Source organism: Zeus faber, assembly GCF_960531495.2.
Source record: "Zeus faber genome assembly, chromosome: 8".
In the NCBI taxonomy this organism is placed as follows: domain Eukaryota; kingdom Metazoa; phylum Chordata; class Actinopteri; order Zeiformes; family Zeidae; genus Zeus; species Zeus faber.
The window spans coordinates 16089337-16111119 of NC_137195.1; the positions used below are offsets into that span (position 1 = coordinate 16089337).

At 46.2% G+C, this 21783-nt stretch overlaps 2 protein-coding genes across 5 annotated transcripts in view; both read left to right on the top strand.

Annotated features, from left to right (window-relative positions):
* Positions 1–13806, top strand: part of lipeb (lipase, hormone-sensitive b) — a 56286-nt gene extending 42480 nt beyond the window's left edge. For all 4 annotated transcript variants that reach the window (XM_080005380.1, XM_080005383.1, XM_080005382.1 and 1 more), the window contains 6 exons: positions 1308–1452; positions 2489–2716; positions 3867–4052; positions 6855–7030; positions 8546–8809; positions 9894–13806. In XM_080005380.1, coding sequence (XP_079861506.1) covers positions 1308–1452; positions 2489–2716; positions 3867–4052; positions 6855–7030; positions 8546–8809; positions 9894–10298 — 1404 coding nt within the window. In that variant the 3' untranslated portion in view covers positions 10299–13806. The remainder of the gene's footprint in view (positions 1–1307; positions 1453–2488; positions 2717–3866; positions 4053–6854; positions 7031–8545; positions 8810–9893) is intronic.
* A 3123-nt stretch (positions 13807–16929) lies between these two features.
* The window catches only part of tmem145 (transmembrane protein 145), a gene marked incomplete at both ends in the record, with an annotated part of 46129 nt that continues 41275 nt past the window's right edge, over positions 16930–21783 (top strand). The window contains one exon of the mRNA XM_080005886.1: positions 16930–17040. Coding sequence (XP_079862012.1) covers positions 16930–17040 — 111 coding nt within the window. The remainder of the gene's footprint in view (positions 17041–21783) is intronic.

Genomic DNA, 21783 nt, shown 5'->3' on the forward strand with positions numbered 1-21783 from the left:
TTGTTTTACAGACTCTGAGAAGGCTTCCTTTCTTTCTTCTTTTTTCTAATAAAAGGAGAGCTGCCGTTTTTGTTTTTTGGAATTGTGCATTTCTGTCTATAGATGGTGAAGGAATATAACAATAACACGCCTTTTAAGTTTGAAATGCATAAATCATCCATCTCCCCCTCAGCACCTTCCTGTCATTTTACCTCCTTAATATCACAGTTATTGAAGGGACCAGGCTGTTTACTAAAAAACATAAAAGCTTGCAAGCAGCTAAGAAAGAGGAGCTAAGGCTTTTGTCAACATGATTTATATGGTGGGCAATATCACCAAAGTGCCTGACCACTGAGGCTGACACCTTTTGGGAAAGATGGTTTGTTTTTATTCCATTGTATAGCACGGTGTGTCTTTATTAGGGATGTTAAAATGTGTCAACTAATCGACCGGCTGTCGACGGGTTATGCGTGTTGACCGTAAAAAGTTTTTTCCAAACGTTCTACAAACTTTACTGTTTATAGCCTATTTAAAACGTTCAAAATAGAAAACGAACGGTACTGTTTTCCACATGGGAGAGGGAGAAGTGTGTGTGTGTGTGTGTGTGTGTGTGTGTGTGTGTGTGTGTGTGTGTGTGTGTGTGTGTGTGTGTGTGTGTGTGTGTGTGTGTGTGTGTGTGTGTGTGTGTGTGGCACTGTGCACTGCAGGAGCTTTGCTTCGCGGGCCAATTTTAGAGATTTTTTTTTTTTTTTTGGTGCCCGCAATGTCAGCTGCCTCCTGTACCATCCCATAATGCTCGCACATACTGTATGAGCCACGTAGTTAATTGAGGTTTCATTTCAGACGCCGCTTTGTCATCATCTAGCTATGTCAGACAGCCCTCACGTGTGGGTAAAACCACGCAGTTCTCTTAGCGTTTTTTTAGCTGAATATTTAATTCATCATGATTTATTCATTAAATTAGCAAATGCATGCGAATAAATGCATGCATGTTGATTCGGCAAAGTGGTGGCGCCTGATCCGCAGCTCAAATCAGAGCGATCTTTTTTCCAAACTAAGTGTTTTTTATTGTAGATTTATGTATTTTACTGTTGTTTTTTCATTGATGAAACAAAAAAGTGTTGTGTTTAGCCATGAGTAACAGGGACACTTTCTCAGTTACAGTCTTAGACCCCCCGCCCAACAATGATGACTAATCGGTAAATGCCCCCGACATGCCGACTGGAAAATACTGTGTCGTTAACATCCCTAGTCTTTATACTATTTTACAAAAAAAAACAAAACGCCTTGGCTAATGCAGACTCAACTACTCATTTGTCCCCCCCTAGCCATACTTGAAGAGCTGGTCCCAGGACCTGGGAGCCCCAATTCTGTCGGTGGACTACTCCCTGGCCCCTGAGGCCCCCTTCCCTCGGGCCCTGGAGGAGTGCTTTTATGCTTACTGCTGGGCTCTGAAGAACCATCGCCTCCTTGGTAACAACATATCACACACACACACACACCTCACACCCTGTAGTTTACATAGGAGCACTGGCTTTGCGAAGGGTTTGTGAATTAACCATGCCGTTCTCCTCACATAGATTCTAAAAAGAAAACCACTTAATCTCACCTTTATGACTAGCCACATCAACATGAATTAAACGGAATACTTCACTTGCTTCTGAGTTGGAGAAGTTCACTGTAAATCCTTACGAAACTTGACCAATCCCCAGTCCATCCAGAGAATATTCATGAACCGCTGCAGACTGCAGCACGGTGTCTAGTACACAGGTCGATGTTTCTGATAATGATGCAGGCACAATAATTCAATAATAATTCAATAGGGAGTCAATAAATACAAGACACATTTCTGCGGTGGCCTTTGCTGAAACACACAAATGTCAAATGAAGAATATGTATTGTGCAGTACTCTACTGTTTTACAACCAGAGAACAATATGGCTATAAGGAAGCATAGACGGCCACCCACGCTCAGCAGCCACACGAGCAGCGACAGCAGCGACACTTTGCTAATCGCACAGTGAGTCACTCGCTGCTGTTTGCCCTCTGGTGGAGTTCACATAGCAAGCAAAAAAGTAAAAAAAAAATGTTCTCCTTCCCTGCTCCTTTATTTTCCTCTTACTTTTCTTCTTTGTTTTTCCCTCCCTATGCCTCATCTTACCATCTGCAGTGGAGCATCACAAATGCACACAGAAACTTAAATTTGTCGCAATGATTTGGGATGATAACAATCATTTTGTAAAATCATTAGGTTCTCCAATCATTATGTTCAAATATTCATTGATTTTCTTCCTCAGGTGTATGTGTATTATTGCACCATTATAGTGGCATAAAATGAACATTAAGGAAAATTAAATTGCTAATCGCAATGCATGACTATTAATCTGCAACTAAGACCTCATGATCGTGACAGCCCCACTGTCGTCTCTCCTCCATTTCAGTTTTTTTATCTCCTCGTGTTTGTTGTACTTATCTTCTTTTGACCTCCCTTAACATGCCCTTGTTCTCAGGTTGGACCGGGGAGAGCGTGTGTCTGGCCGGCGACAGCGCCGGGGGTAACCTGAGCGTGACGACGTCGATGCGCGCAGCCGCGCACGGCGTGCGGATGCCGGACGGCATCGTGGCGGCCTACCCCGCGACGCTGCTCACCGCCTACGCCTCGCCCTCCCGTCTGCTCACCCTCATGGACCCCCTGCTGCCGCTCAGCGTGCTCTCTAGGTGCCTGGGTGCCTACGCAGGTGTGTTTTGTGTGTTCGTACAGAGGTGTTTACATAATTGATCTTTGGCGGCGGGGGGCGGTATTAAATCGAGACCTTGAAATTTCTAATCTGTGGAAGTTTGGGCCACGGTATAGATCTTTCAGTCGTCTTCTGTACTCTTAAACACAGTGAGTGATTAGCCGATTGGAAATCAGTTTTTAACCCGTCCTCTGCGTTGCCCTTGTCCCTTCCTGCCTCTCTCTTAACTTGGTTCAGGGTGTCCGCAGGTTCAGCTTTACAAATATCAGGCCTTAAAAGTCATTAAATATTCTTAACATTTGAATTTCCTGATGTCGAACATTTTATCCGATTTATCAAAATTAGTCAAGTTCTTCTGCATCAGAGTCGAAATTTCTGATTTAAACCCGAGGCCTACCGCCAAACCTATTACTTGCCTAACCATCATACTTACATGCTACACTTAGCTGTTCTAGCTCACTTCATACTTACCTGTCATTAACTGTAGAGAGAAAGAAATGAGAAAATTCCTGTACTTTCCTGTCTGTGAGAAATAAATATGGTCTTTAATACTAGTAATTTGACTCTCTGATACCTGGAGACTTCCTGTTGGGTGCAGCGCTGTTCCTCTCGACTCCCTGGGTGGTTTCTGCTGCTCCACGCCATCCACGCTTTATGTGATTTACGACGACGCGCTGCTGTGTAGCACACATTAATGCCCTGCCGAGATGATCGTTACAAGAGCATGTGTAATGACACTGTTGATAGAGACGTTCATAGCTGTTCATTCCCCTTTTTTGGAGAGGCCTGTTGTACTGTCGCCTGCCGAGTTGTATATGGCGGCCTGCCCGGATTATGAAATGTATTTTTAATTTTTTTTGCCGTTTTTGCTTTGTAATGTTACTTTCATAATGGTCACTGTCTTAAGTCAAATTGCTCCTCAGTGGTTACTATGTTTGCTCCATGGGTGGATACTATAGTGCAACAGCCACACACAATCCAGTACATGGTAGCACAGTCCTCCCATGATCCTTAACTGTCTTCTCATCTAACCTTACCCTTCCTTTGTCAACTTATGTTTTAATTTCTTCCTAACATCACTCTTGTCCGTGCCGCCATTCCTGCTTGTCCACCCACTGTACTCACAACACCCACCTTCTTGATCCGACAGGCATGGTACCGCAGGCGGAGAGGCAGGTGGAGAAGGTGAGCACACTGAGCATGGTGCGGAGGGACACGGCGCTGCTTCTCAGAGACTTCCGACAGGGAGCCTCCAACTGGATCCACTCCCTGCTTGACCCCAACAGAGCTGCGGCCCCTTCCAGCAAGGCAGTGGAGACACCGCCAGGACCCGCTGGTATGACTCTGTGGGGCAAATTCACAAGAAGATTGCACAGCTTTTGCGGCCACTATCCGACGCAAATAACATAAAAAGCAAGCGTCTAATTCTCAAAGCACCTGCAAATAGTTAAATGCACCTCTAACTGCGCTTCCAGGCAAATAGCATCTTGGTGCGCCGGTGCTATTTGGGTATATTTTAATGAGGTATTATTCATGCATTTGGCGCAAAATTGGCCCCTTTCCATGCGAATGAGCCTTGTTGCAAAAAAACTTCCAATTCACATACACCAGCGTTATTAGCCACAAGCAGGTAGAGTGAAAATATTGTGATAGTGATACTATCCTGACTAGACAAAACAACAAAATACAGTGCTCCACAACCATCTTGAGAGAGCTTGTGTAATCGAAGCGCATTTATAAGGGTGTCACGCCCAGACTTTCTAGTGATCTGTAAATAATATTTGGACCTTATTATAACTGTCGCGGCATCTGAAGGTAGTGGAACGCACAGCAGTCGTGGTTTTCAAAATGCACTGTAAAAGCAACTTGTTGAAACTTAAAGTAATTTATTGTACTAAAATGGCGTTACAAACGTTGAGAGAAAGGGTTCTATAGTTCCTATTAAACTCAGAAGATATGGAAAAAAGACCTAAAACTTATAGGGAATAGTGATTTAATAATTGGCATTGAACCACAGATGGCATCAAACCTCATAGGACCATGGACAGCTCCGCAGGCTGCAGCCTTTTAGGTGCTGCCGCCCAGAACTTGGGAGAGTAAAATATATTAACTTAACCAGCATAATCTTACATTGTAATATTAAGATTCAGTGAGAACTAGAATTTCTCACGTAAAATTTTTAATATATAATTATCTTAGCCATGCCATAAATGAAATGCGTTGGAAGAGTACGTTTTATTATAGATTTACTCATACTATTTGCCCGTCTACGCGTAATGGGCATAGCCGCCCCCCCCCCCCACCGGACAATTTCCGTCATTTCAAAATCCCCCCATCAGAATTTGCCATAGTACCTCCCCTCCAAGGATTTCCTACAATTTTTACATTTTCATTAAACACTTAAAATCAAAATAACTACTGTCTGACTATTAAAGTTAAGTTTTATATTTATTTAAAAATGGTAATTAGTGAAACAGGCAAGTGTAGAACAGTGGCGTAAATGCACTGTCCCTCGTTAACCGATCATTAACCGTTATCCAACAATATTAAAATATTGGGGCACTGTCCCCCGAAAATACATCAATTATGTCTTTTTTTTTTTCATTGGGCTTTACAAATTATACTTATAAATAAAGGGAATTTGGATTAACCCTAACTAAATATATTTTTATGCAAGAACACAGCACTCAGTGCGCCCCGATCCAATATCATCCAATTGCACAGCTGTGGAGACGTTGGTGTCATTCAGTTTGGAGCCGTTCCTCCAACGAAAGCAACAAAAACCAGTGTGTTTTTAGATCACGTGACTGCGGGGTTGCAGTCAGAGCCCTAGATGCATGTGGTGCCTCAGAGAGTTGTATTTAACAAATAGATTGTATGGCCTGTTTTTCCTTTTTACCATTCCTTTTTTTTTAACAATATTTTTGTAACTGTTTAACTGATACTATTAGTCAGTCAAAATTCTTATTGTCGGTTAATGGTTAAATGGTTAACTATTAACATCCCTCGGTCAGACGCTAAACGAGGGCAAATTGCAATCAGCGGCAAAACTTTATGGGCGTGTTTGCGCTGTCTTATCATTAGCGCAACATCTTTTGTGAATTTGACGCTAGGACGCGCAGATATCGGGCGTGATTGATGTGCAATTCATCGTGATATTAGTGGCTGCAATCCATTCTATGTGAATTTGGCTGTGGGTGTGTGTGTGAGGGTGGGTGGGTGGGGGGGGGTTGCAAACTGCTTGTGATTTATTATTTTTTATTTATTTGTTTATTTAAACTGCATTATTATCAGAAACACCAGAATAGACTGTCTACCTGTCTGTGTTTCTCGAGCCGCCCTGCAGAGTATGCTAATGTGCTTATCCACTGTGTTCTTATTAGACAAGGACAATAATTGCACTGGGGTTCATTTGCTCATTGAAATGGATCCACTTATTCAACATTTAAACAACTGATTAACGCCGCACCCCGCCCTATTGCGTCGCCCTCCCCGATCGGAGCGGCGGTGCCATGACAGTAATTGTTAATTGTAGCCTATGTAAATCTGGTGCCAAACTATTATTTCCCCCGTGTCCCTTTAGCTGGGTGACACCCCCACAGCTGCAGGCCCAAACTAATGAGAGAGCCATGGTGGGTGTACATTATTAAAGGACCATGGTGGTGCTGAGAAGGTTCAGTATTTAAAACATGGGAGAGCCATCGAGCTTTGTGAGGAGGCCAGCCACGATGATTGTTAGCGCTGTGCTTTGATGTTGGGACCAATGAGATCACCATGACAGCGTCGTTTGAAAATCACCGCACAACCCTTTTACTTCTTCGCCGCGTCTGAATTCTGTTGTAATTCCGGCTTTCAGCTGTTGGCTGTCGGCCACAGGACACACAAGTGGAACCGGTAAAATCAGTGAACCCGCTTTTGAATACCAAATGATCGTTAGTAGCCAGAAACAATAAGTATCTATTTTTTTTTCCTGTGTCCTCCAAATATCAATGGGCTCAATTGAAATTGAGTGGCCACTTCATCCTTCATAGCCCATTCAGTGTGCACTGCCTGTCTCAATCTATAATAAACCTCTCTATCACTGTTTGTCTCAAACAAACTCTCTCTCTCTCTCTCTCTCTCTCTATCTCCGATGCAGTGAGGACGAGTATATCCGAGGCGTCCATGTCCTACCCGCACTCTGACCCCCCCGTTCCCCCGAAGCCAACGGATTTCTCCACCAGGGAAGAGTCTCTGAAGAGCCAGACATGCCAAGACCTGACGGCTCCAAACAACTCCACCCCCCTCCCTGCGCCACTTCTCCCCGAGCGCACTGTGCGTCACGTCTGAATACGATTTACATTGATTTGTAATTATTCATTTTTTACTGACTCACTCTGAATTTGTTTTTTGTTTTTTTTTGTGTGTGTGTGTGTTTTGAAATGAGGGCAAGTTGGCAAGATCATGACCATAGTGGGCTGTTTTCAGTTTTGTAACAATTGTTACACAATCACCAGATCACGATTATTTAAGCAAATCACAATTATTTGATTATGGTTCCACAATAATGTTTCCTTTCAGATTTTATGGGCATTTAGGGCCAAGGTTAAAATGTCACATTCAATTATGTTTAAATGAGTGGGGTTGAGGCAAATTAACTGTCTACCTCCAAAATTTCTATGTTCCAATATTCATGGCGTTTCTTCGTAAGGTGGATGTGAATTATTACACTTTTGGCTCATACTATGATTGTGGGATAAAATGAACATAAAAGACAATAAAATTCATAATCGCAGTTATTTGCATGACAATTAATCACCAACTAAAATGCCATGATGGTGACAGCCCAAACTTTGAGGTCTTAGTGAGGGGCGTTCTGCTCCCGGGATGATCTGCATTCATCAGGCCTCCCTGTCAACCAGCCGTGTTTAGAATTGGAATTTTAATTTGGTCATTAGAAGACCATTACTGGGCACAATTTATTATTAGCCTCCTGCCCGGGAGCTAATGATCTCTACTGCTTTGTTATCTGGATTAAAATCTTGAGTATTGTTTTGAATTTATTCAAGAGGCTTCAACGTTGTTCTTGTGAGTCTAAACAAGAATGCAGACTGGTTCCCCCGACCGTATACAATCCCTACAGTTTTGTGTATTTTCGCCATTCCGAACTCGCTGACTGAATCCCAAAACGTTGGTGGTGCAGGTACCAGCAGTGTTGGAGATTATCCCTTTGTGTGTTTTCACACAGGCAAGCCAGATTAGTGGTTTGTCTCAGGGAAAAATAGCTGGCTGCAGTGACGTCAGGCCTGAAATGCAGTTATTCTTCTCCTCCTTGAAATAGGGATCATTCAGCCGAGAGTTTTAGGTGTTTGGCCAGGATTTTCACGTTCATGTTCTGTGTACAGTATATACCCAAGCTTCCCTCTTGGGAGTGTTTTTATATTGTAGTTGTCTCCAACGCTGAGCACAAACCAGTCAATCGTTACGTTGCCAAACAACCTCAAAATAAACTGTGATTTAGATTTTATTTATCATTTAAATATCCATGTAAACTTTGATTAATCACAGAACGTGCTCAGTGCTCTTCTGCTTGCTCTGACTTATGTGTCTCCCGCCATAGTCATGCATATAGATATTTACATATAGGATAAGTAAAAAAAAAAGTGTTTATTTTTCCTCCTTAAGCACTCTGTTAATATGAACTTTTGTCTCGAGTTGCCACCTTGAATAAGGTAGAACCTTCTTGGCCATTAATGCTTTTCCGTCACAGTGCTCTCACATGTCCCGTATCGTTCATGAAGTCTTTATTTAACCCCGCTGTTTTGTTTTCTTTTTCCTTGCCTTCTGCAGCCAGGTGAGGTGAGTTTCTTCATCTCCAAGGAAGAAGATATTTCATTTTCCAGTGCCCTGTCCTCGGTGGCCATACCGCCCCCTGGCGGCGAGGGGTGGGAGCTGGAGCACCCCAGGGAGTTCCCTGTGGGCTTTGAGCCGCTGCGCTCAGAGCAGCTAGCTGACGCAAGGATGGAGAGCTCGCCGGTGGTTAGAGACCCTTACTGCTCCCCGCTGCTGGCTCCAGACAGCATGCTGAAAGGACTTCCGCCCATACACTTGGTGGTAAGGAAGAGGTCCATTAAGAAGTCTTAAAAGTCATTCAATAGCCTTACATTCAAATTCATGGTTTCTTAATTTCCACATTTTATCCGATTTTATTTGTCCATATATTTTGTCAATGTTAGTCATGTTTTTATGCGTTAGAGCCAACATTTCTGATGTAATAAATCCCTCCACCTATTGCTAATACCAAATTCCTTCAAATGTACCTGTTTTAGATTAAAGCAACTCATGTTATACTTACCTTCATACTCACCCGTAGAGAGAAATCCAAGAAAACCATTGTACCTGGGAAAAAGTAATGGGTAGATTTATAACAGTACCTGTACCAAATAAATAGTACTTACCTTTAAAAATATAGTACTTGCCTTTACCTGGGATACTTAATTGAATAAGAGAGATGATGTGGGGGGTGCAGATAGTGTCTGCTAAGCCACAGCTCATAGGTGACGTCTAAAGGGATTTAATTACTTGTGGCACTTTCTGCTGCTCAATAGACTGTCCATGTACTGTTGCAAAACCTCTAACTCCAAAACTAGGCTGCCAAGAGTCATTGAAAAATACAGAAAGGTTTGGGCGTGATACCCTAGGAGGAGAAGGCTTGAATAAGAGGCAGTATGGAGGAGGGGACTGAGAACTAGGATCCCATTTGATTTTGCAGCAGACTGACTCAGGGAACTGAAATTGGAAGCCATATGCAAATCAAATCAATCACCCTGAATTACATGTTGTGTATGAAAAGTGCTATGCAAATAAAGTTTATCATTATCATGGAGAGAGAGAGCACCGTTTTTACATCCTTTTATGATATTTGTGATGGAGTAGCTCGAGGTCTGTTTGTTCTCACCGTACCCGGCTCCAAGCGTGTTGTCACGAAAATGTGCGAGTTGGCTCTGGTTTCAAAGTTGTTGGGGTGAGTCAGCGAGATCAGGGAGAGAGGGGGGCGAGTCCCCCAGAGTGAATTGAGGGCCACGCTTGGTTTCCTTCTCTTCATCTCGTAATTAAGATTCTTAACATGTCGGAACAGAACTCGCTCGAATTTGCTTTGTACCACTCTCCCCCTCCCCGCCTGTCTGTCCCCTCTCAGGCGTGCGCCCTGGACCCCATGCTGGACGACTCTGTGATGTTCGCCAAGCGCTTGAGGAACGTGGAGCAGCCGGTCACTCTGTGCGTGGTGGACGACCTCCCGCATGGATTCCTCAGCCTGTCGCAGCTCTCCAGGGAGACGCGCGAGGCCGCCAACGTCTGCATGGAGCGCATTCGCGCCGTGTTCACCCAGAAGGACACGCCCCCAGAGCCACGCAAGCACCGCAAGCTGGAGCGGACCCATAGAGCCGCCTCCACCTCTTCGGGGGGAAGCAGCCCGCTCTTTGTCAGCTCCGTCGAGGAGGAGGAGATAGCTGTCGAGGAGGGCGCTAAAGTTCCAGATGGGGAGGGACTCGTCTCCGTGCCAACCCAGATCAACGCAGACAGCGGTGGCATCACGACTTAGATGCTGTTAGATGGATTAGAAGAAAGCTGTTACAATAACATTCAAGCCCTCTAAAACTTTATTGGGAGACAGACACACAGAGGGCTGACAAGGCAGCAGAAGGTGGCGTTTTGAGAAGGTTATGAGTTTTGACAAGAGTAAAATAGTCAAAGACCACTGAAACGCATCCCTTTTCCTCTTTTTCCTCAAAGTCTAGTGCAACCTGTAATTGCGTCACTGGGCATAACCACAAACCTCCAGCTGGCAGTGAAAAACAAATACACCCACAAATCAGTCATATTTCTAAATATGGAGGCAATTCAGAAGCTGCTTTGATCAATGACCAGCAATCACCCGCACACACTTTCCCCCAGACACACACACAGTTGCGCACTTAACAGCTCTGCCTTTGGGTAGCGGAGGTTTGCCCATGAAACAGCACAGAGGGTTCTTGAGACGGGGGCTGAATGGGTGATTCATCTGGGCCAACGCAGTCGTTTCAGTCCTAATCAGATAGTGCTAGGCATACTATAAGCCTTGCTATGGAGCCATCCCTGTCTAAATCGCCGCTTGTTCTTTGGGGAGCCATTCTAAATCACACTAAATAACTCAACATTGTGTTCTCTATTATGCCAGTTTGGCAGTCAATACCGCTCACTTTGTGCGTAGTAACTGTGTTGCCTCTCTCCCAAAGAGAATTACACAGTTAAAAGACGAGAAACCTAAAGGTTTTCAAATCTTTATTATTTTACTTTCCTTATAAATTGCATTGCAATTGGTAATCATATTATTATTCCTGCGCCATGCAAGAGTGTTACTCTATTATTTATAACATAATTTTCTAACAGTATTATAACTAGAATGTTATATTACAAACTTTCGATGTTTGTAAAGTTGGTTAAAGCCTGAGACTGATTTATGCAAAATATAGTTTATTTTCTATAATCTTTTGCTGCTTAATTCTGAACGGGCTCAATATGTTTCCTCTCTTGTGTAGACGGCGCTGCTCGTGACATTCCAATTAAGCCTGTATTATACTCTGACTAATGCTCTGCGACATGGTAGAATATTGCACTGCGAACATAAACACAGTGCCCTGTCTAGCTGCTGCCTGGTTCTTTTTTTATGCAAACACTAATGCAAAATATTTGACTATTGATCAGTCAAAAACACTTTCGCAAAGATTCACAGAAGGGCACCTCTTTGTTAATATGTGTGGGGCACCTAGGGAAAACCCTGTTATGTACTTTCGGAAACTTGAGTGTCACAGGTTCTCTAGAAAATACTGTATGACTCAGTGCAGTGGTAAAAACACTGTATTTTGTAAGACTGGAAGTGTGTGTATGTGGTTCTCTCCCTGCAAAACTGGAAAAGGAAGGAAGGAAGGAAGCTGCACAGCCTTTGGCCATTAATACAGAATCAAACTTTACTGCACTCATTTCCACTCTCGCGCGCTCCCCCATCTTACCGGGCATCTCACTCGTCCCTTCCCAAAATGCATTGTGTCAAAGCGTTTTGAATCTTCAGTGACCGTAGGGATCTCCGCCTAGTTTGTTTGTGAAGGAGCTGCTGTGAAGTGCAGAAAAAACGAAATAGAACTAAATATAGATGCCAACCTCACTGGCACCGTCCTGCCCTTGTCTAGCACCGAGTCTGGGTTGCCAGGTCTGTGAGTGGATGCTGTGTTATGCAGAGGATTTAGAGGAAACTCTTGAGTGCAAAATCCCCCCCCCCCCCCCCCCCCCGTAGAAGAGCAGGATTTTCAGCAGAAAACTCGTGCTACAGGATTAGTCCACGCTCGGTTCTGTCAACTCGGAGTACTTACTGCAGTATTTTTAGTTTTGATGGAGAGAAACGGGGCTCTGAGGCAGCGGGGGAGCGTAATGCCGCCGTCCTCATCGAGGTGCCGGGTGAGAGTTTTAACATGTGAGTGGGTGCTTGTCAGACCCACTCTTGTACTGTATGTACTCATGGTTGTGTATGGGGGTGCTTGTCACGCTCTGCACGGTGGCTGCACAGGTGTCAATTGTAGTCTACAAGTGGGCGCTCAATGTAGGAAATCATGCAATACGGTCACTCCGGGTGTGTAACCTCACCCACGCCGATCAACGTAAGGTTACAAGTGCACAACACTCGTTTTTTTTCCCCTCTTCTTTTTTTTTGAAAGTGGTAAATCATGCTGTCACCCTTTTACACATATCAGCTCTTTTAATGTAGATGAGCCCCACCACTCGTACCTTTGACATTAACGCTGCACACCTGCCCTGAGGGTGGACGGGTTTATTCAAAGGTCAACCAAAGGAAAACCTTAAAAAAAAAACAAGTTTCAGATGCAGTTGTTTCAATTTTAATCGCTCTGCTTGGATCGAACAGATTAGTTCAACTTCGTCTCTGCGGTACCATGACGGGAGAAATGCCGCCTCGCTCTCTCTTATAAAGTAGCTGTGGTGCTGGTTATGCTGCCTACAACTTTGATTCTGCCTAATTCATCTCTTTGTCAATCAATGAGCCACATCAATTTCTGATCGAAAATGATTTTCACAAATGACCGAATTCTGATTGGTTGTCATCGTGAAGTGAAATGTTGCTTTTTGGCTTATGCAATCAGCAGCTTGTACAGCATACCTCTAGTTTTTCCCTTCTCTGAGGGACTGTACTCGTTTGAGAGTTCCATAGCCCCAGGCTACTCTCAGTGAAGTGCAACCAAAAAAGGCCTGCTGAAAATGAACTAGCGGCTCCAGCGGATAACGTCAACTTGCACATCGATGCAGTGACACACCAGCATTAAATAATTCCATCCTTAGTCTGTTTTCCCCCCTGCTCATGATTGTCTTTATATTTGAGACGCATTATGCCATGGGTCAACCGCGTTTCAAGCCTCCAAGTTCGGACCTTGCATTCGCAGTCATACACTACGCCGATTTGTTTTTGAAATGGACTGTTGAAGGTTCCACTGAACCTTTCGTAATCACATCGGTGCATTGAACTGACCTTGAAAATGATGCTGAGTTGGAAAATCTCGTTTCACCCCCCACATTTAGATAGCCAGCGCACACACACAATTAGGGTTCCAGTTGGAATTGGAGGATCATCAGATACAGTGCCCTTGGAATTTAATGTCATTTGCAATCCACTGGCGACTGTGGCGGGTGCTTCATATGCATATTTTAGAGCAAAAATGCAATTCTGAAGCAAAACTTGAGTAGCCTATGAAACACTAGTGCAAGATATAGATTGAAATCAATGCTGTTAAAGTTTTCTTGGTTTATATACGTATATTATTTTTTACTATAAAAAAAACACCACAAGAACTTGTGGGGGGAAAAAAAGATACGAATGTATATCGAAAAATGAGATGTGATCCATTTAAGATGTTGTTACTTTCCGATTGGTTTTTGTCATGCGTCATGTGATTTTGACCTTTGCGATTTTGCAGCTTTGCCTGAACGTTGTGTCAAAACATGTAATGAGTTATCCTGACGTCTTTCCTTTTTGATTTCTTATCGAAAATAAATATATTCTCCCATGAGCCTGAGGTTTGCTTTTGCCTACATGATTGAACCTTTTATTTCATGGTTTAACATTTAAAAATCAACACACCTAATTAAATGGTACTGATTTTGGATAGCTTTTTTTTTTTTTGTATTCTACATCTCAGGGTTGCATGTAAATACCAGCAGCCTAATCAGATGTAACAGATACCTTGATGTAGAGAACTCAATCGAAGGTCAATAAAATGCCTTTCGCTAAATGTCATTAACTATCTAAATCTATAATAATAAATACAGTTCTCTACATTATTTCTTGGGATGCAGTTTGTTGTGAAATGTTCCTGTCACGGTGGCTGACGATACAGTGGGGAACCTGACGGCCTATACTGTAGAACGTTGATGTTGGTGGGGTCTTTAACTGGCCTTTGTCTGCCCGTCATCAATGTATGAATATTATCCAATGCAAAACAATTCTTGGAGATCATTAAGCTGTAATATACCCCATGCAGGTGATGTGGGCCACTTATTCATAATATTTCATTGCTGCTGTCATTATGATTACTTAATTATAATATGCTACATTGCTTTATTTTATATTATATTATTTTATTTCATTGTAAATCACTTTATTTATTGAGCTTATTGAGTCTATTACTTCACTTGTTATGTTGTTATTATTTTATGTTATGTTATTACTATTATTATTAATTATGTGTGAACTTGGTGTATATATTCATACCTCAGTCTCACTTACGGAACGCCATTTGAGTCAATATTCGATAAATAAGTAAATACGTCAATAAATAAAGATGTCGATTCAATAAATCCTGAAATAAATAAATTAGGCAACAAATGTACAAAAAAAAAAAAGCAAACATAAATATATAAATGAGTAAATCCAGCCCAATAAATTGTTTTTTTCTTCTAGAGAAAGGGATGAAATTCACTCGTTGTCTCAGAGACGTTGGTTTGTTTATGTGCTTGTGTGTTCATTTCGTACGGACTCAAATGACGTATAAGTCGATGAGATGCTGCGATAGAGCGGCACCTTCATTTAAATGGTATTTTCTTGTCAAACTGATCCGTTTGAGTGCAATACTTTTCATACGCGTGACGTGAAAAGTGCCTTCCTTTGGTTTTCCGCGTCATTCCGCTCCAGCTATTTCCTGCTTTTTAATTCATCCCCCTGCTGCGTCGCATCCTCCGCACGTGGCGCAACCTCAAAGCAGTCGCGCGCGAAGCGTCTCGGACGGAGCGGTACCCCCCCCCCCCCCCCTTACCCCCCTTACCCCCCCTTACCCCCCACCACCTAACCCCCCAGCACGGTACCCCCACCACCCACCGCCCCCTTACCCCCCACCACCACGGTTCCCCCACCACCCACCTCCTAACCCCCCAGCACGGTACCCCCCACCACCCACCGCCCCCTTACCCCCCACCACCCACCTCCTAACCCCCCAGCACGGTACCCCCACCACCCCCTTACCCCCCACCACCACGGTACCCCCACCACCCACCTCCTAACCCCCCAGCACAGTACCCCCACCACCCACTTACCCCCCAGCACGGTACCCCCACCACCCCCTTACCCCCCACCACCACGGTACCCCCACCACCCACCTCCTAACCCCCCAGCACAGTACCCCCCACCACCCACCGCCCCCTTACCCCCCACCACCACGGTTCCCCCACCACCCACCTCCTAAACCCCCAGCACGGTACCCCCACCACCTCCTTACCCCCCACCACCCACCTCCTAACCCCCCAGCACGGTACCCCCACCACCCCCTTACCCCCCACCACCCACCTCCTAACCCCCCAGCACAGTACCCCCACCACCCACCGCCCCCTTACCCCCCACCACCACGGTTCCCCCACCACCCACCTCCTAACCCCCCAGCACAGTACCCCCACCACCCACCGCCCCCTTACCCCCCACCACCACGGTTCCCCCACCACCCACCTCCTAAACCCCCAGCACGGTACCCCCACCACCTCCTTACCCCCCACCACCACGGTATCCCCACCACCCACCTCCTAACCCCCCAGCACGGTACCCCCACCACCCCCTTACCCCCCACCACCCACCTCCTAACCCCCCAGCACGGTACCCCCACCACCCACCGCCCCCTTACCCCCCACCACCACGGTTCCCCCACCACCCACCTCCTAACCCCCCAGCACGGTACCCCCACCACCCACCTCCTAACCCCCCAGCACAGTACCCCCACCACCCCCTTACCCCCCACCACCACGGTTCCCCCACCACCCACCTCCTAAACCCCCAGCACGGTACCCCCACCACCTCCTTACCCCCCACCACCACGGTATCCCCACCACCCACCTCCTAACCCCCCAGCACGGTACCCCCACCACCCCCTTACCCCCCATCACCCACCTCCTAACCCCCCAGCACGGTACCCCCACCACCCACCGCCCCCTTACCCCCCACCACCACGGTTCCCCCACCACCCACCTCCTAACCCCCCAGCATGGTACCCCCACCACCCACCGCCCCCTTACCCCCCACCACCACGGTACCCCCCACCACCCATCTCCTAACCCCCCAGCACGGTACCCCCACCACCACCCTTACCCCCCACCACCACGGTACCCCCACCACCCACCTCCTAACCCCCCAGCACGGTACCCCCACCACCCCCTTACCCCCCACCACCCACCTCCTAACCCCCCAGCACGGAACCCCCACCACCCACCGCCCCCTTACCCCCCACCACCACGGTACCCCCCCCCCCCCCCCTTACCCCTCACCAGCACGGTTCCCCCACCACCCACCACCTAACCCCCCAGGTCGGTACCCCCACCGCCCCCTTACCCCCCACCACCACGGTACCCCCACCGCCCACCTCCTAACCCCCCAGCACGGTACCCCCACCAACCTCCCCCTTACCCCCCACCACCACGGTACCCACCCACCCGCTCACCCCCCAGCACCCCTCCCCAAAAGGAAGCGCGCGCGCCCGCACCCGCTGCCGACTGCGCGAGACTGTGCGAGAGAGCGGCGCGTGCGTCCTCTCCCCGCCGCGCGCGCGCGCCCGAAGTGCAGCCTCCGGCGGTGGAGCGGGGAGCCCGGCAGGAGCACGAGCCACGCACGCACCGACGGAACGAACGGGAGGGAGCGAGCGAGCGCCGGCGCCAAGATGGAGGTCCGCTTCTGCGGGAGAGTTTGGTGCGCGGCCGCGGTGCTCGGTGTCCTCTGCGTCGGTCCCGCCGCGGGGAAATACGTCAAAGGCGTCGTCAACACCAAAGAGGTGAGGGTCCGGTTTTTTTTTGTTGTTGTTTTTTTTTTTTTGTTTTGTTTTCTGGGGTTTTTTTCTCCCCTCGGACGCGGTGCCGGTTGCGAGGGTGACGCCGCCGCCGCCGCCGCCGCCGCCGCACACCGGGACCGGCGGAGCGGCGGGTTCCGTCACAGCCGAGCCCGAGTGACTTTTCCCGGGATGCTGCTGGTCTGAAGCGATCAGCCTGTTCGGCACGGAGCTGCTGCTGCTGCTGCTGCTGCTGCTGCTGCTGCTGCTGCTGCTGCTGCTGCTGCTGCTGCTGCACGCCATTTTTTTTAAAAATCACATTTTTTATTTTTACTGTCATTAAACAGCGGTTATTTTGTCCATTTTAGATGAATATTTGACGTTGATTGCGGTGGTGTGTGTGTGTGTGTGTGTGTGTGTGTGCGTGTGCGTGTGCGTGTGTGTGCGTGTTCGTGTGTGTGTGTGTGTGTGTGTGTGTGTGCGCGTGTTCGTGTGTGTGTGTGTGTGTGCGTGTTCGTGTGTGTGTGTGTGTGTGTGTGTGTGTGTGTGTGTGTGTGTGTGTGTGTGCGTGTGTTCGCGTGTTCGTGTGTGTGTTCGTGCGTGTGTGTACGTGTGCGCGCGTGAGACCCGTCGAGCCGTTACAGGTGTGCGCGGCTCGCCGGGGCGGCTTCCCGTCGGTCCCGGAGCGCGCGGGCTTCATCGTCAAAACCGGCAGCGCGAGGCGTTCTTATGAGTAAAAAAAAAAACGATCCGTCACGACCACCGCGGTGTCAACGCTCCGCCGCGGGGTGGAGGGGTGGGGGGGGGGGGGGGATAAAACACGTTATTCGGTAGAAGTTGCGCCTTTCGCCGCCTTCCCGCTTCCGCTCCGACGCCACGGATCGTCACTTAATTGGGATGAAATAAGATGGGGTTGTGTTTTCTATTCCTCGGATCAAATCAAAAAAAATAAATAAAGCCAGTTGATCTGCGGCACCGGGGAGTGAATGACCTTTAACCCGCAGCTCCCGGCGGTCCAACCTCCTTCCCGCTCGGGGCCCCACTTCCATAGGCGTGAGACCCGCGGACCCCGTGGCCCCGAGACCCTGAGACGTTAACAGCTGTTGGATGTGATTTTGGTCCGAACTTCCATCCCTGTCTTTATGATCGATGAAAAACAGAAACATTATTGTACATTTTATTTTGTTTATGTACTTATTTATGTTTGTTTGTTTGTTTGTTTGTTTGTTTGTGTATCTCTCTATCTACCTATCTACCTATCTACCTATCTATCTATCTATCTATCTATCTATCTATCTATCTATCTATCTATCTATCTATCTATCTATCTATCTATCTATCTATCTATCTATCTATCTATCTATATATCTGTCTGTCTGTCTAATTGCTCATTTATTTATTTATTTATTTATTTATTTATTTATTTATTTATTTATTTATTTTATTCTTTTATTTTTTTTAACCTGTGCTGTCAGCATGCTGGGCATGCAGCACAGAGCATTTGTCAGCCATTGCATCCATATTGCACATTTTATAACGGCACCTACCAAATGCAATTACGATGATGAAGTTGAACCATTAATCATTTTGCTGGGGACCCCCTGGATCCTCTTGACGGACCCCTGGGGGGGGGCCCATGTCGAGAGCACGCCTGCATTGAGAACCGATGTTTGTGCGCGGGCCGCGTAGCGAAGGGAAACATTAACGTAAGAAGGGCGTGTCAAAACGAACAGGGCTACGTGGCAAAAAAAAAAAAACGTCGATCTCGGTTCAATAAATACGTAAAAAATACGTATATACGTTTAAATCCCACTTCATTGACCCGGATCAGTGCTCCGACCCGTCTGATCAGACCGGTCTTTTTGCTGCGGTCCGGGGCGTCACGCCCGTCAGTTCATCCAAATATTTGATCAGTTATTGAAGTCACCGTCTTAAATCCTCATACAAGCAAGGGGGGTCAGAGTGTGTAGACTGAGTAGGATACACTTTTTAAAGCGTTGAGAAAAAAAAGTATTATTAAAATGCTGTTGAATTAAATGCTGAGCTCCTTCAGGCTCCAGTGGTAAGTTGCTGCTTATGACATGGCAGCAAGGCTGAAGTTGGCATTGGTTTCAACTTTGAAATTCTCTCTGATGGATGCAACTCTGATGGAATCTGGTCTGAGTTTTCTAATATTGTATTTTAATGTAAATATGAATAAATGATGGACACATAACCGCGCGATCAATTATTCTGCACTTTTTTAATATAATTTTCCGCCGGGGACAGAAAATATAGTGTCACGATATAACCGAGAACGGATCCCCTCAGAGTAAACGCATCACAGCTTTTTACATCACAAGTTTTACCAATTTTCCCATTAGGAGTTTTTTTTTTTTTTTTCTTTTTCTAAATCCCATTAACAATTAGCCCTTCTGAAATTGCAAGCTCAGGAAAACATCACTGCACTTTAAATGACACAAGGCTGCGCAGGGCTTAGCGTGCGTGCGTGTGTGTACTATTTGTGAGCCCTTTTAAACACATCATCAATTTCATCAGCCGGCGCATTCATGCTCCAAGGTTAACCACTTACTGACATCCCCTCTCTCTCTCTCTCTCTCTCTCTCTCTCTCTCTCTCTCTCTCTCTCTCTCTCTCTCTCTCGGCACTCACTGTAGGTAGGGGTCGTATAGAAAGGGAATTAGGAAATCGCGCTCCTACAACTTGCAATTGTGGTAGGAAATCAATGAATCGTTCAGCCAAACATAAGCAGCCGTCTCCGTGGGTTGTGGGGGGAGCTCGTTGGTAGTTTAAATGAGGTTAGTAGAGACACACAATTAGCATGCCCGTCTCATAATGTGAGCCAGTCAGACTATTAGACAGCAGCAGCAGCAGCAAAACACCCCCTTGTGAAGTAGTGCTTTGGGGAAAAATAAGACTTAAAGCATTAGTTTAGGAGTATACAGTATGTGAACACACACACACGCAATGCTTCAAATGTACCTTTCACTTTTTATCATTTCGAGATGTTCTGCTATCTAGAAAATAGACTAGCTTTTATTTATGAAGGCTTGAATCTGACGGGGCCAGAAGACAAGTGTTTTGATTACCATAATTATAAAATAATATTAAAATGAATAAATACAATTATAAAATAAAAATAAAAATGCGAGCCTAGATGACATTACGATTTAATTTTATTTGATTTTATCTAAAGTTGGCTATACATAATATCACCTACAAACAGTTTTCATGGAGGTTAAAATAGTTGTATATGTTACTGCCATTTAATGTATAACAGTTGAATTTCATCTGGAACAGAGGCATGCACACACAGTGGACACACAGACAGCTCTTTTGGGAAAAAGAAATAGCTGTAGTAGCCGAATTGGGAAAGTCAATAATTGACAGGCCTGTAATAATAATGAAAAAGTGACCCTCGGCCACCAGTCCATTGTTATTTCTGAGCCCTTTGTTTGAAATGGCTCTTTATATCAGTTTTTTTATTTTAAAATTTTTTATGTCATTTCCAACATAGTACCTTGTTTTGGTGAGGTTTCAGGTCCAATGCCAGCACATCATGCATCCCCAATTAAGGACCTCTTCAGCAAGAAATACAGAATTGAACCACTTTAGGGTTTGACCCAGGCAAGGAGAAGAAAGCAGGAGAGAAGAAGAAAGCAGTAGAGAAGAAGAAAGCAGTAGAGAAGAAGGAAGCAGGAGAGAAGAAGGAAGCAGTAGAGAAGAAGGAAGCAGTAGAGAAGAAGGAAGCAGTCGAGTGGAAGGACGCAGCAGAGCAGACAAGCTGTAGACCAGAAGGGAGGAGAAGAGCAGAAGGACACTGTGGAGAAGAAGGTAGCAGCAGAGCAGAAGGAAACTGTAGTGACCTTGCCTTTGACCTGGACTTTGCCTTCTCCTCGCCGGGTTGTTTGCCCTATCTTCTGACCAGCTGTGTACTGAAGCACCTCGCCGCCTTTACTCCCTGCCGGATTGTTTGCTCCGATCCCTGCCTCCTTGTGTACCGATCCCGTTCGAGTAAAGTCGGTTTTCTTTTATAAAAGTTCCTGTCTCCGAGTCATGCTATTGAGTCCTCTTACCTGTCTTTCCACCTGTCTTTTCAGTCGTGGCCAAGACCATTGACTCAGTTGACTCTGATCCTGTCCGCGCTGCACTCGATAACCAACTAGTGGTGCACGGACAGGCTATCGCCGCAAAGAGGGCCATGTTAGGCTTTTATGACAACAACTGAACCCTCAAGCCAACCTGTTAAGTGAAATACTCGCCTTGTTTGGAGGTCCGATCCGGCCCACGACCCAGTGGCAGCTCCAGGTCCAGTCCTCGCTCCAGCTCTGGCTCCAGCCCCCATCGTCACATGGCCGGCCCCGGGACCTCACCTCTCCAGACCCGAATGGTAACCTAACCCTTTCCATGGGAGCGACTGAAGGTAGCGTACCCCATCTCCCACCTCGCCAGCCCAGCTGAGGCCAGGGCTACCACTGAGTGGTCCAGGGGTTCCCCTGTCTGCTCTTTGTTGGCGATCTTCTCCAACCTTCTCCCTCTGCAAGATCTTCGACCACGCGACCCCTGGCCGAGGCGCCAGGGTGGGCATTCCCGACTACTTGTGTTGACCGATAACTGGTATTTTCATCGTCATCGCAATGAACATGTGCAATAAACATGTGCAATAAACACAACGCAAAAGACTGCTTGAAATGTGATGAAAAAGAAAAATAATTGTATTAAATAAAATGAAATTTTTATCCGTCCGAGA